This window comes from Hakea prostrata, chromosome 1 (assembly GCF_041222555.1).
Source record: "Hakea prostrata isolate BN-2017 chromosome 1, UWA_Hpros_2, whole genome shotgun sequence".
Classification (NCBI taxonomy): domain Eukaryota; kingdom Viridiplantae; phylum Streptophyta; class Magnoliopsida; order Proteales; family Proteaceae; genus Hakea; species Hakea prostrata.
In genome coordinates this window covers 46,862,466-46,875,981 of record NC_142600.1, presented here as the reverse complement: position 1 = coordinate 46,875,981, position 13,516 = coordinate 46,862,466, and the positions used below count along the sequence as shown (strand labels likewise).

At 39.2% G+C, this 13,516-nt stretch overlaps 1 protein-coding gene across 1 annotated transcript; it reads left to right on the top strand.

Annotated features, from left to right (window-relative positions):
• Positions 1-1,921: 1,921 nt before the first annotated feature.
• On the top strand, positions 1,922-13,289 carry LOC149029047 (uncharacterized). Its single transcript, XM_089140282.1, has 7 exons — positions 1,922-2,665; positions 3,682-3,822; positions 10,636-10,749; positions 10,836-11,009; positions 11,631-11,746; positions 12,672-12,756; positions 12,834-13,289. Exons 1-7 carry the CDS (start codon positions 2,204-2,206, stop codon positions 12,837-12,839), a joined length of 1,098 nt encoding a protein of 365 aa, XP_088996408.1. The 5' UTR covers positions 1,922-2,203; the 3' UTR covers positions 12,840-13,289.
• Positions 13,290-13,516: the final 227 nt, after the last annotated feature.

The following is a 13,516-nucleotide window of genomic DNA, read 5'->3' as shown; positions in this document are numbered from 1 at the left end:
CGAAATACATCTCAACCAATAGGGAGTATCTTACACACTTTAACATTCCATCCTTTCCACTCTCACTGTTTAACTTCAATCCATCACAGGACTATTGGACTTCTCGCATCTCCACAAATGGCGTCTTCTCTGCCAGACTAGCTGGAAAAGCGTTGGCAAAAAACAAAGTTGGAACAATGTCTCATGAGTTTACCGGTTGGTGGAAATTTTACTGGAAGCTACAACTACACCCTAAACTCAAAACTTTCTTTTGGCGATTACTCAATGCAGGACTACCAGTAAGAGCTACGCTATCTCAATGGACGGCGATGCACAACTTTTGTGAATTGTGCGGTGATAAAATAGAAACTGCTTGGCATGTTTTTGTCTCTTGTGAATGGACAAAGAGAATATGGGCTGCAGGACCTCTTGGTCTGCGAACAGAACGCCTAGCACAAATATCCATACTGCATCTATGCAATGATTTCCTAGTTGGTTTTCAGCAAGATATACAAAAAACTAAATGGTTTTTTTCAGCCTTTGTCACTACATGTTACTTTGTATGGGAAGAAAGGAATAAGTCAATAATGGAAAAAATTAAACCCAACCCCTACAGAGCTCTGAAAAACATAAGCAAATGGCTTGTAGACATGAAAACCTCCCCCCTCAAAGAGGGGATCATAGACACAAACCCACAAACCAGCACAACTGAAGGAATAAATACTGATAATATTGTTTTACTTTGTGCAGGGGTACAAAACAAATCACTAAAATCAGCGGGATGAAGTGCGGGAATGCTGAAACAAGGCAAAATTCAATGGACAAAGGCAGGATGCCTAGCAAAAAGCGACTGTTTGGAAGCACTAGTAAGGGCAATGAAGGAAGGCTTGCAACACTCTGATCAAATTCAGGAAGTATGGGTAAATGAAGAGAAATTAACAGCTCTCTTCTATACCCCTCCTGAGCGGAAATGGCCGATTCACCTTATATCTGATTTGGTGGAGATCAAGTCTAAATTTAGTCATGTAATGTTTTGTAAATATAAATCTCCAAGACTCCGGAACTACCTAAACAGGTTGGCTTACAGCACTACTACCACTACAACCAACTTTTTAAACTGTATGAGTACGACCAGGTGGAGGAACCATGTCATTTATTTTCTCAGTAATATCAACTTTTCTTTTTCTTTTTTTTATATTAAAAAAAAAAAAACTGCGGAAACGACCTCGGCTGAATTTCGATTTGTTTTTCTATGCCAGTAACTGTCGGAGGATATGTTGTCAACAATACCCTGCAGGTCCTTGTCAAATTCTCGGACTCAGCTGCATAAGCCCCTTTGATCCATAAAATATAAAATATAAAATGAAATCCTACATATCCATAATCGAGAAGGAAATATATATAATTATTTTCTTTCGGATGAAGAAGATTTTTCGTGATTATGAGAGACTTCATCGTCCTTCCAGACGTATTTTGGGCCACTCGACTGGAACTATAGCTTCTTGATTTCAATTATTTATTATTTTTTTTTTTTTTGGAATTGAGGTTCAACCGGGCCAGCTTGTGCGCACCACGATTTACTTCATCAGGGGAGAGCTTTATATTAATGCCGCCGAATGGGTGCGAACCCAAGACCTCCCCTAGGGAAGTTGGGTCTTTAACTGCTTTAACATACCATCTTTTGGCACTTGATTTCAATTATTGAGTTATAGTTTGGGGAAGGGGTGGGTGTGTGTTCAACACTTCAACCTTAAAACCCAGATTCTTATGAATCTGAACTGGTTCTGTGGCATTATCTTACTGAAACTAATTTTGTAATAAGTGACAACCTTTTTTTTATCGGACTGGAATTCTCCTTATAATCCAAAAGAAATAGATTTTTTGGAGGAATTTGGAGTTGGATTTTCTGTGAATGCCATGCCGCTCATCCTCATTCCAGAAGAGTCTGCTATACTCCCAGTTCGAAATCCAGAAATTCCAGTTTTCAATTTGTGGACTGCATTCCTCGTTCAATCACAAAGAAAAAGACTTGCTCTGGATTTTCTGACTGCTTATCCGTCCTAACTATAAAAATTCTACTCATTTATGATTAATTGATAACCATGAATTTGTTTACAAATTAAAGCCGTAGAACTGTACCCTTCTCTGGTTTGGAGAAAACAGGCTGGTAGATTTCACTCTTAGGTCTTGTACGCCGCTTTGTTCTTCCCAAACTCAGCCAGCAATGGCTTCTCTAAATAGCGTCGCAGCCCAGGTATTTCTTCCCATGGCGAAACCCATAAAAGAAGCGAGACCCAAATGCAGTTTACCGGTAACTGGTTCGAATTCTAGTTTCTTGAAAGGAAAGAGGAGAGGTTGTGTCGTTGGTTCAGTTGTGGAAGATGTCGATGTCATTCCAGTGCAGAGCAGTGATTCGACGGACCAGCAAGATGGAGTTGCTGCTGAAATGGACAGAGAAAGGGAAACAGAAAACGTTAACCAGGTTGGTGGGTTCCCTAAAGAGAACAGGTTATCGTTCGAAGGGGCTGGAGGGTTCTGTTCGTCTTCTTCGTCTGTTTCTTCAGAGAAAATAGAGTGGGAAGAAATCTATAAGTTAATCGATACGGCAATCAATACCACTATTGTTCTTGCTGCGGGCACTTTTGCCATCACTAAATTGCTTACTATCGATCGTGATTACTGGCATGTGAGTCATCTAATCTCTTTTCTATTCTTTGATTTTCATTTTGTAGAAATGAAACTGTAGACCACTTCAAATTCGGATTCTCTTGTGAATTCTAGATTAGTTGCAATGCATATACTTGATACATACGCGACTTTATATGAATTTCTTTTCCTAAGTCCAATTTTCTTAAGTTGAAGCCCTCCATTACTCCTACTTGAACTACTACTACTACATTTACCAAAACAAAAAAAAAAAAACTACTACTACTACTGCCACTGCTGGTGTGTTCGAATCGAAAAGGTTTATCTTTTTAATTTCAATTGTTTTCGTAATCTGTTTGCTCTCTCCTGCTCCTCTTTTCTTTTATTTGGTGTCATCATATGGTCCCAAATGAGATTGGCTGCTTTGATAAAACTTTACCTTCTACCCAGTTTTCTCCACTCTGAGTTCCCTTCAGTTAAAAAATGAAGGAATTTTGAATATAAATTTGACTGGGTTCCGTTATGTTCTAATTATTTGGGCTCTGTTATCTTGGGCTTTTCTTATGATTTTGATGATTTTGGGCATGAGTTCTACTGTGCAGTCCTTGTGTTTTTCTTTCTGATTTGCTGTAATCGGCTCAAAACATTCATGGCTGTACGAATATCCGATTGCATTTTGCCATTTATTTGTTTGTTGACTTTGTTCTAGCAGGGTTTCGATCCATTGCGTTAAACCATTAGCTTAATTGCTCTCAGATTGCGATAGTGGATTCTGGGATTTTGTATTTATCATACCGTTTACTGGTGTGGAATTCTTACTTGTTTTTGCATTTTAAGTTGAATTTCACTTCAAAGCCGTCTGAGTTTAGCAAGATAAATTAATTTCTTATATGGAAGATAAAGGTCATGAATGTCTAGAAACTGGGATCTGGATGTAATTGTCATTTGACTCATTTCATGTGCTATATTGTAAAGAAGCAACCTCATTCGCCATTTTTTATTCTCTTTTTGTGTTTTTTCAAATGTATCTCATGGCAGTTTACATGCATTCCTTAGGGATGGACTCTCTATGAGATATTTAGATATGCACCCCAGCACAACTGGACTGCTTATGAGGAAGCTCTGAAAACAAATCCAGTTTTGGCCAAAATGGTAATAAGTGGGATTGTCTACTCGCTGGGGGACTGGATTGCACAGGTAATGACTCCATCTTGAAAGTAAAGCTAATTTCTTTGCTGTCTTCTTTTTCTTTAACAAATCTTTTTGTAATCTTTCATGTTTATTATTGGTAATACTCCATATATATCAATTCTATTTAATTGACGGGAAAAGATTCCTTACCTGGATTTGCTTTCCCTTTTTTATGAAGTATTCGCAGCGGAAGTAAGTCTGAATCCACATTCTCGTTCCACCACCAAATCTCTACCGGGATGATTCCACAATCACAAGGAAAGGGAAGTATTTCCACAACCTAACTGCCATGTGGAAAAAAGATGGAAGAATGATCTAAGGCAAAGGAAGGAAACCCCACTAGGTTTATCCTTCCTGCGTTTCTTGGAGAGAGGGAGAGAGAGAGATGGGAGCCACCTCCTTTTCTTGGAAAACTTACTTAACGTAAAATACTCTCATTTATGCGGTGGTTACCAAAATATATAACCCTATTCTGTAACCGCCCTATTAGTGAATTTCCAAATTTTCCCTTGGGCATTTAATTTATTAATTATATTAATAAATTCCAACAGCTCCCACTTGCACAAGGGCAAGTGTTAATCTTTCAATGTGTCCCAGACACACATGTATATCCTAGATATACACATTCAATCTCTCTGCTATGTATCCCAGATACATAGACCTCTTGTGTCCCATACACACATGTATATCCCAGATATACATATATATTGATCTCTTCACTATGTATCCCAGATACATAGACCACCTATGTCCCAGACACTAATATCCACAAGTCATACTGGCAAAATGGGTCGTTCGACTAGTGATATACCTACACGCGTGAGCCCCAAACTAGAAACCTTCCCAGAAGGCCAGAATGGGACATCACTCAAAGAAACATATCAAATAAGTATTAGTATAACACAGTGTCCTAGGTTTATTCAAACTCACCAAACTAAAGGTATCTCAATCCCTCTGAGAGATCACCTTCTTGTCCTTAAAATGTTCACTACTGTAACACATACAGTTGGCGCCAGCAAACACTTTTAGGGTGCAGTTGAATCAAACTTTTCCTTTCGCCCCAAACCATCACTACACTTAGGATTGACTCCTTTCCCGGTAGTGCCCCTTTAGGTCGAATCAATCATGACCATAGGTAACACCCCAAAGTAGCCACATCAACCCTTCGTTTCATGATGTCGTCGAAAGTCACTAAGAACACTAATGGACCATAAGGTCCAGGGTCCAGGACTCACAAAATGAGAGGAGCAAGGATCCATCCTCTCATTTCCAATAATCGCTAAGCACACATAGTATGATATACATGCTGTGGTGGAGCATTCTATATACAATAGAACGTATGTCCATCTCAACACCATACAAGTCTTAGTCTAGTCACAACCTCTTGCGCCTAACTTGGGTTGCTTTATTGTCACCACCCTAGTGCCACATAAAGTACTCGCACCTAGCTCCTATAGGCAACATGAATAGTGGGAACATTCATGTCGATTCTCTTCACCATAGAGAAACTCATCTTGATTCCAAATCAATGCGACATCATGATTATGAATTGACCTACACAAAGTCATTCACAATCTGTCTCATCTCTGGTCGCCTCCAAGGCGCCAGTGGCGAATGCTGGTGTGAGTGAGCCATTCTCTTGCCTATTGACATATCTTGTTTTATGCTAGAAGAAACACAATCACACAGAAAGTGAATAAAAATAAATGCTAGAATGAACTCATATTACTCATTAATAAGAAAGTCTCAGTACAAAAGTAAGTCACAATCTACACAAGCCCAAGGATTTTACATGAGAAATAAAAACATCCTTGGCTATTGGTTTGGTAAGAGGGTCAGCTACCATCTGACTAGTAGATATGTGCTTAAGTACAACTTTCTTCCTTGATGTAATGTCTCTAATAAAGTGATATCTCAATTGTATATGTTTGGTCTTCCCATGATACTTGGGGTCCTTGACATAGCTAAGAGCTGCCGCACTATCACAGTAGACAAGGGCAACCTCTTTGGATGTCATCACAATCTCAGTATGTCGAAGGAATCTCCTCAACCAAACAACCTCTTGAATCGCAGCTGAGCATGCCACATACTCTGCTTCCATGGTCGAGAGGGATATACAAGTCTGCTTCTTGCTATACCACGAAATGGCCCGCCATTCAGCAAGAAAGCATATCCAGAGGTTGATTTGCGCTCATCAATGTCTCCAGCCCATTCGGCATCACTATAGCCAACTAAGCGCAAATCCAATCATTGGTAAAACAACATGTAGTTACTCGTTCCTCTGAGATATCTCAATATCCTCTTGACTACTTTCTAGTGCTCTATGCCTGGGTTTGATTGGTATCGACTAACAAAACCCACTGCATAACAAATATCTGGCCTAGTACACATCATAGTGTATATTAGGCTAACCACTACACTGGAATATGGAACTCTTTCCATCTTGGTTTTCTCCTCTGGAGTCTTAGGACCCATATCAAGGCTCAAATGCAAACCCTTCTCCACTGGAGTATCAATTGGTTTGCAGTTGTGCATCTGGTATCTTGTCAAGACATTGTCAATATAGGTCTCCTGAGATAAACCCAGTAATCTCTTTTGCCTATTTCTAACAATCTTGACACCAAGCACATAGCTTGCTTCACCCATGTCCTTCATATCAAATACAAAGGACAACCATTTCTTAATGGTTTCCAATAGCACCTTGTTATTGTTAGCCATAAGTATGTCATCTACGTACAATGTCAGAATGACATAATTACCATCAGATCTCTTGGTGTAAACACAGTGGTCTTCCTCAAGCATGGAAAAATCATTTTCCATCATAGCTTGGTGGAAGCGCACATTCCACTGTCTAGATGCTTGCTTTAAGCCGTATATGGACTTCTTAAGCTTGCATACTTTGCACTCAAGTCCATTTGCTTCAAAGCCTTGAGGTTGATCCATATAGATCTCTTCCTCAAGCTCTCCATTGAGAAAACCAATTTTTACATCCATCTGATAAAGCTCCAAGTCCAACTGAGCAACAATGGCTAGTATGAGGTGGATGAAGGCAAACCTAACCACAGGGGAAAAAGTTTCCTCATAATCAACGCCCTCTCATTGGGTGTAGCCCTTAGCCACTAAACGAGCCTTGAATCTCTTAATAGATCCATCCACCTTCCTTTTGATCTTGAGAACCCACTTGTTCCCAATTGCCTTTCGGCTCGGCGGAAAGTCAACCAAGTCCCAGACATGATTAACTTTCATCAACTCCAACTCTTCCTCTATTGCTTTCAACCATTCCTTTGAGCTTGACCTCGTAAGAGCTTCCTGCACGCTCGGTTCATGCTCATCGATTGAAGTCATCTCACAGTCGATCTCTTCAGGAGTTACCATGTAGGCTTCATCCTCTATGTCGAAACATCGACGAGGAACTTGCTCGTGCCCACTACGGCGCAAGTGCATGTCAGATTGCTCACCCTTTGAGGTAGCTATCACATCTGCACTCCCACTCCCACTAGGATCTTCTGGATGAACCCCAGGTTCATTATCCAGAATCTGAATCCCTGGAGTGACAAGACCACTATGTTGTATTTCAAAGAATTCCCATGATTCTTTGTTAACTCTTGAAAGAGATGGAAAATCATTCTCCAAGAATGTTGCATCCCTAGACTCAAGTTCTGTTCTCCTCTCACTCTCATCTAGTCTAATGAAGACATGGCCCTTTGAGGGTTCAGAATATCTCACAAAGATACACTTTCTTCCTCTGGGTCCAAGCTTTCCATATTGGTGAGAAGTAGAGTGAACATATACTGCACATCCCCATGCGCGCAAGTAACTCAAATCTGGCTTCCTTCTGGTCCACAACTCATATGGTGTGAAAGGAACCGATTTGGTTGTAACTCAATTGAGGATATAGGCCGCAGTCAGCAAAGCATCTCCCCAATAAGAGATGGGTAGATTTGCCTGCGCCATCATGGATCTCACCATGTCTAGCAAGGTTCTATTCCTCTTCTCAGCAACCCCATTTTGCTGTGGAGTCCCTGGAATAGTAAGTTGTCTAGATATCCCCTTTTCATCACACAACCCTTTGAACATATCGGAGAGATACTCTCTACCTCTATCCGTTCTAAGAGTTTTAATCTTCTTATCTAACTGATTCTCAACTAAGCTCATGAATTTCTTAAAACATTCTAGAGATTCTGACTTATGAGAAATTAGATAAATGTGACCATACTGTGTATAATCATCTATGAATGTGATGAAATAAGCCTGTCCTTTTTCTAGTATGCGAATTCATGGGTCCACACATATCTGAATGGATAAGTTCTAAAGGAAAAGAGGCTTTCAAAACCTTTTCAAATGGTTTTCTAGTTGCTTTTCCTGCTAGACATGACTCACAGGTTGGCAAATCAGATAGTGAACCTTGGCCTAAGAGACCTTCTCTTGCCAACCTGTTCATTCTATCTAAGCCAATATATCCTAGTCTAGCATGCCACAAATTAGAATCAATACACACAGTATCTTGGCAAACAAAAGCATTACTAGAATTAAATGAATAATCAATTGTATCCAATACAATGAAACCATTTTTAAGAAAACCATAACCATAAACTGTATCACCTAGATACAAAACCAAAGAATTGTTTTCAAATACAATTCTAAAACCATGTCTCATAAACCACTCTTGTTTCTGTTCCCACCTCTGTTACTTTGCCTAGACCGCTAAGGTTGAGCTCTCTCCTTCTTGCGCTCGAAGCCTGCACCCTTACCAGTGCTAGCTTCAGCAGCAAGTACTTCAGTGTGAGGAGCATCGGCCAACATCCGATTGTCCTCTAGCTCAAGGTGCTTGGCAGCTTGATCAAATGTCTTGACCTCATCAGCATGAGTCAAGAAGATTTTCATATGCTCCCAAGACTTAGGCAATGACCTGATGACTGCAGACTTGCTCCTCATCAGTCTTTTGGCGCCCACATGCGCTCAACTCACTAATCATGTTGGACTTGATGGTTATATGCTGCCTCATGGTGTGACCCTGGCGCATCTTATAATCATCAAATGTGAGTCTAAGCTGGCGGCCTCTTGTGGTGGAAGTCCCTCCATACTGGAACTTCACAGCCTCCCACAAAGACTTTGCAGTCCTATGCTTCTCAAACCGAAGCATCAGGTCATCCCTCATGGAGCCTAGGATACTAATCCTAGCTACCCGGTCTTTCCTCTTCCAGGCATTGTAAAGCTCAAGGTTCCTGCGATACTGTGCAGTGGTACCTTCCTGAGGTGGGGACATGGTCTAGTTTACGGTTTCCAGCATGTTCTGTTCTTCTAGGATATACTGCACCTTTCAGTGCTAGAGGTCATAATACCTCTCATTCAGTTTATCTCCTTTCGCGAAGTTAACAACAATGCTCTTGGTAACAACCATTTATTCTAGAGATATTATATACTAGGATGAGTTCAACTATTCTAGCATAAAACACAATTCATGCAACAGCAAATCATACTAGCATAGTCAACCTATGGGATAAGCACTTAAACCAAAAGAGATGCTAACAAACATTCAATCAAATTCTCATGCAAACCCACATAGACTTATACACTAGTTTCATTCTATGCAAGAAACATGATTGATAGACTTATAATTAAAAACAACAATTTTATTAAAATAAAACATGCAATCATGTTAATGTTATGAGGTGGTTCACACAGAACACTTCTACCTCATTAGCTCCCACTAGGCCCCATTTGGCCCTCAATGCCCAAACATCACACAGATTGTTAGGCCATTGGTGTCCAGTAAGTTAGAAACACATTCTGAATTGGACAGACCAATATCCAAAAAAATCCATCTTCCACGGACTGTTGTCTGCCAAGACGGACCGCCGTCCGCCCAGACGGATGATCGTCTCCTAGACGGAAATTCCGTCTGGGTCATTGTGATCTGTCTGACAATAGACGGACGACCGTCTGATCCACAGTGACCAGAAAACGACGTTTTTTCTGATTTTTTCATGAACGAAATTTTTTCAAAAAACGATAAAACACGTTTTTCACCCAAAAAATCATCCAAAAATACATGAAAAAAATTCAGCAATAATTATTAAACAAAAAATAATTTTCATGGATAATCAATTCATGCAAAAATTCACAAGGGAATTCACAAGGATTCTCCCACTTGGATCCGAAACCAAAACATAAGGGTTTCTAAAAGCCTTATCAATTCTCCCATGGGTTTCGTATTAAACCCTGGATTCTCCATGGGTTTTCATAAACCCTTGATCTTCCCATTGGATCCATACAGTGAAATTAAACAATGAGGAGGAATCGAGAATCGTGGGAACCACGGCTCTGATACCAATATTGGTAATACTCCATATATATATATATCAATTCTATTTAATTGACGGGGAAAGATTCCTTACCTGGATTCGCTTTTCCTTTTTTATGAAGTATTCGCAGCGGAAGTAAGTCTAGATCCACGTTCTCTTTCCACCACCAAATCTCTACCGGGATGATTCCACAATCACAAGGAAATGGAAGTATTTCCACAACCTAAATGCCGTGTGGAAAGAAGATGGAAGAATGATCTAAGGCAAAGGAAGGAAACCTCCACTAGGTTTATCCTTCCTGCGTTTCTTGGAGAGAGGGAGAGAGAGAGATGGGTGCCGCCTCCTTTTCTTGGAAAACTTATGTAATGTAAAATATTCTCACTTATGCGGTGGTTACCAAAATATATAACCCTGTTTTGTAACCGCCCTACTAGTGAATTTTTAATTTTCCCTTGGGCCTTTAATTTATTAATTATATTAATAAATTCCAACATTTATATTCTTATACTTGCAGTGCTATGAAGGAAAACCTCTTTTTGAGTTTGACAGAGGCCGAATGTTCAGATCTGGTCTTGTTGGGTTTTCTCTACATGGCTCCCTTTCTCACTATTATTACCAGTACTGTGAGGTAACTGCCGTAATTAACATTGGAGTATTTAGCTCAACCATATAGTTGACTTTCTTTGGAAGACTGAAGATTACTTTATTGTCCAGGCTCTATTTCCTTTTGAGGACTGGTGGGTGGTCCCTGCTAAGGTTGCATTTGATCAAACTGCATGGGCTGCTGTTTGGAACAGCATTTACTATGTTGTACTGGGCTTCTTACGATTTGAATCTCCAGCCAGTATTTTTAGTGATCTGAAAGCAACATTTTGGCCCCTGCTTACGGTAAGAGAAAACTTCTGGCATCCTCTATTTATTTCTTCTTTCGATGCTCCAAATGAGGATTTTTTTAACAAAATATCGACTTGCTAGTATTTCGTCAAGCCTAAGGAACCCTTTCGAAAATGGATTACCTATTGTCGGGCTCACTTAAAATATCGAATTTGTGCCAAAGCAGAGCTGTCCTAGTGGTCAAAACCAACACCTCTTAGTGAAGTGGTCGTGGGTTTGACTCTGTTGAGGCTTATTAATATCCCCATCCCCCGGTTTAATAAAGCCCCTTTGTACCAAAAAAAAAAAAAAAAATATCGAATTTGTAGAAGCTATTGAGTTAAGTTTAGAATTTAAATACTTATTTGTTATAACTATTGGCTTTGTTATTTCACCATCGAGAGTTTGAACTTCGAAAATTTGACCAGCAAAATATTTCATGTTTAAAAGTAGCCAATTCATTTTTTTTTTCTTTCTTTTCTTAAATGGAAATAAACATTGAAAAACTTTTCAACATGTAAAATTTTAGGCCGTAACAAATGGAGCAGTGGAATATAATGGCAAGTGCTTAACCAAGTTGGAATTTTTTCTATAAATCTATGTCATACATCTTTCATGGTGTTGTTTCCTTGACAGGCAGGGTGGAAGCTTTGGCCTTTTGCCCACCTGATTACATATGGTGTGATTCCATTGGAACAAAGGCTTCTTTGGGTGGACTGTGTTGAGCTTATCTGGGTGACCATACTATCAACGTAAGTATTCAACTTGATTATGATCAATTAATACCCATTAATTCTAAATCCTTAAGTTCTGACCTCTAGAACATGAAAAGAAATTTGAACCTGCTACACTAGAAAAGATCCATCAATTAAAAGGTGTCACAAATTTTTGGCAGTTGATCTCAGTTATACCAGCAAACCTAAAAGATAACGGTTTTCATATGCTGCTTGTCTGAGTTTGATATTTTCCACTTACACGATCAACATTCATCTGTGAGGAAGCTGGGGCCTGGGTTTCCATCTAAATCCCTCGTTTGGTTGCTTTTGAAAAAAATTGGTGGTAGACTTTATGAGGTTCGTGTGTGAGAATGCAGGTACCTTTTGATTGTTTTAACTATGCAATAGAGATCTTAGGATGTGGTGGATTATTCCCTCAAAAAAGTAAAAAAAAAAAAATTTCTATAATTGATGTTCAGTGACATCTAATCATGGTAGGATATTCTAACTGAAGTTGTCATTCAATCACATTAGGATTTCCATCAAATAATATATTGATTATCCTGCCGTGTTCATTGGTGGGATACAGACTCTAAATGCTTATTAGGTCTGCCTGATTCAGGGTAACTCCCCTAGCAAGACCTAATCTGAGATCACCATTTAATGTGTAAACCACTTATGCATGCTCAACCCATAGTTATGAGTTAATGTGAAGGAATTTGTTGCATCATTCTGGGAATTTGTCAATCTCCTCTGTGGGATGCACATGATAACCTTACCAGTTTGTGCTGCACTGTCTTCATATCAAATAATTGGTCATGCCCTTATACAAATAATGCCCCATTATCATTCAAAACAACATGCTAACTTTTGCTACCATCTTCATGTATCAACTAATTTACCTATGTGTGTGCTTTTCTCTTATGATTATTGGATATTGATCATCTTTTATTTCCCATAGTTACTCAAATGAGAAATCTGAAGCAAGGAACTCGGAGGCACTCCTGGAAGCAGAACCAAATTCTTCCTCAATTGATAATCCAGAGGTACTGTTTTCTTCTGGTCCAGGTAGAAATGTTGCAGCATATTAAAAAACTGACGTTACAGTGTCAATCTTTCTTAGGAGTAGATGAATTGGGAACTGCAACTGGCCAAGTCCCAGGTAGATGCTACTGGTATATAATTAAAAGCTTCTCACCAGAAAAGGTAAATAATTTGCTCTTGGCACTTCCTGGGATACGCTTGCAGGGTTCCTTATACAGCAGGATGAGGGCTTGTAATTCATCAAAACTTGTACATGTATCTTGTGCAACAATATCTTATAGTTTCCATGTGCATATACGAGGAAATAATTTTTCTATGATTCAATGCGTCTATAGCATGGGAGTTTGTTCCTAACTGTGTAGCTGGTTTTTATTCTTAGTCCTATTCAAGTATAATTCTTAGTTTTCCTGTTGTAATTAGGATTTGAACTTAGGTAGGTGAGAGTAATGTTCCTTTTTCATTTCTATTTTGGTTCAGTATAAAGACACATTGGTTTGTATGATAACCTTATGCAGTCTATTATCCCGTCTTCTCATCTTCTTCTTCTTCTTGTTCTTGTTCTTCTTCGTTTGTTGTCTCTCCCACAGTTCTCTTTTTCTTCAGATTCTAGTTTGTAACATGAGATTTTTCCATTTGGTACCTTTAAATGCTCAAATGTATCTAACAGGTTTTATTAATAGCACACATTGCAGAGAACTTCCTTGCCCACCTGCTCGTGTTATCCTATTGATATTATTACATGGTTTCAGTTATTCAAAAGTT

Excerpts from the sequence above, each read along its gene's own strand:
- LOC149029047 (XM_089140282.1), top strand. The coding sequence starts at position 2,204 with ATGGCTTCTCTAAATAGCGTCGCAGCCCAGGTATTTCTTCCCATGGCG. Across the intron at positions 3,823-10,635 it reads TGGGGGACTGGATTGCACAG|TGCTATGAAGGAAAACCTCT; the intron begins GTAATGACTCCA and ends TTATACTTGCAG. Across the intron at positions 11,010-11,630 it reads CATTTTGGCCCCTGCTTACG|GCAGGGTGGAAGCTTTGGCC; the intron begins GTAAGAGAAAAC and ends TTTCCTTGACAG.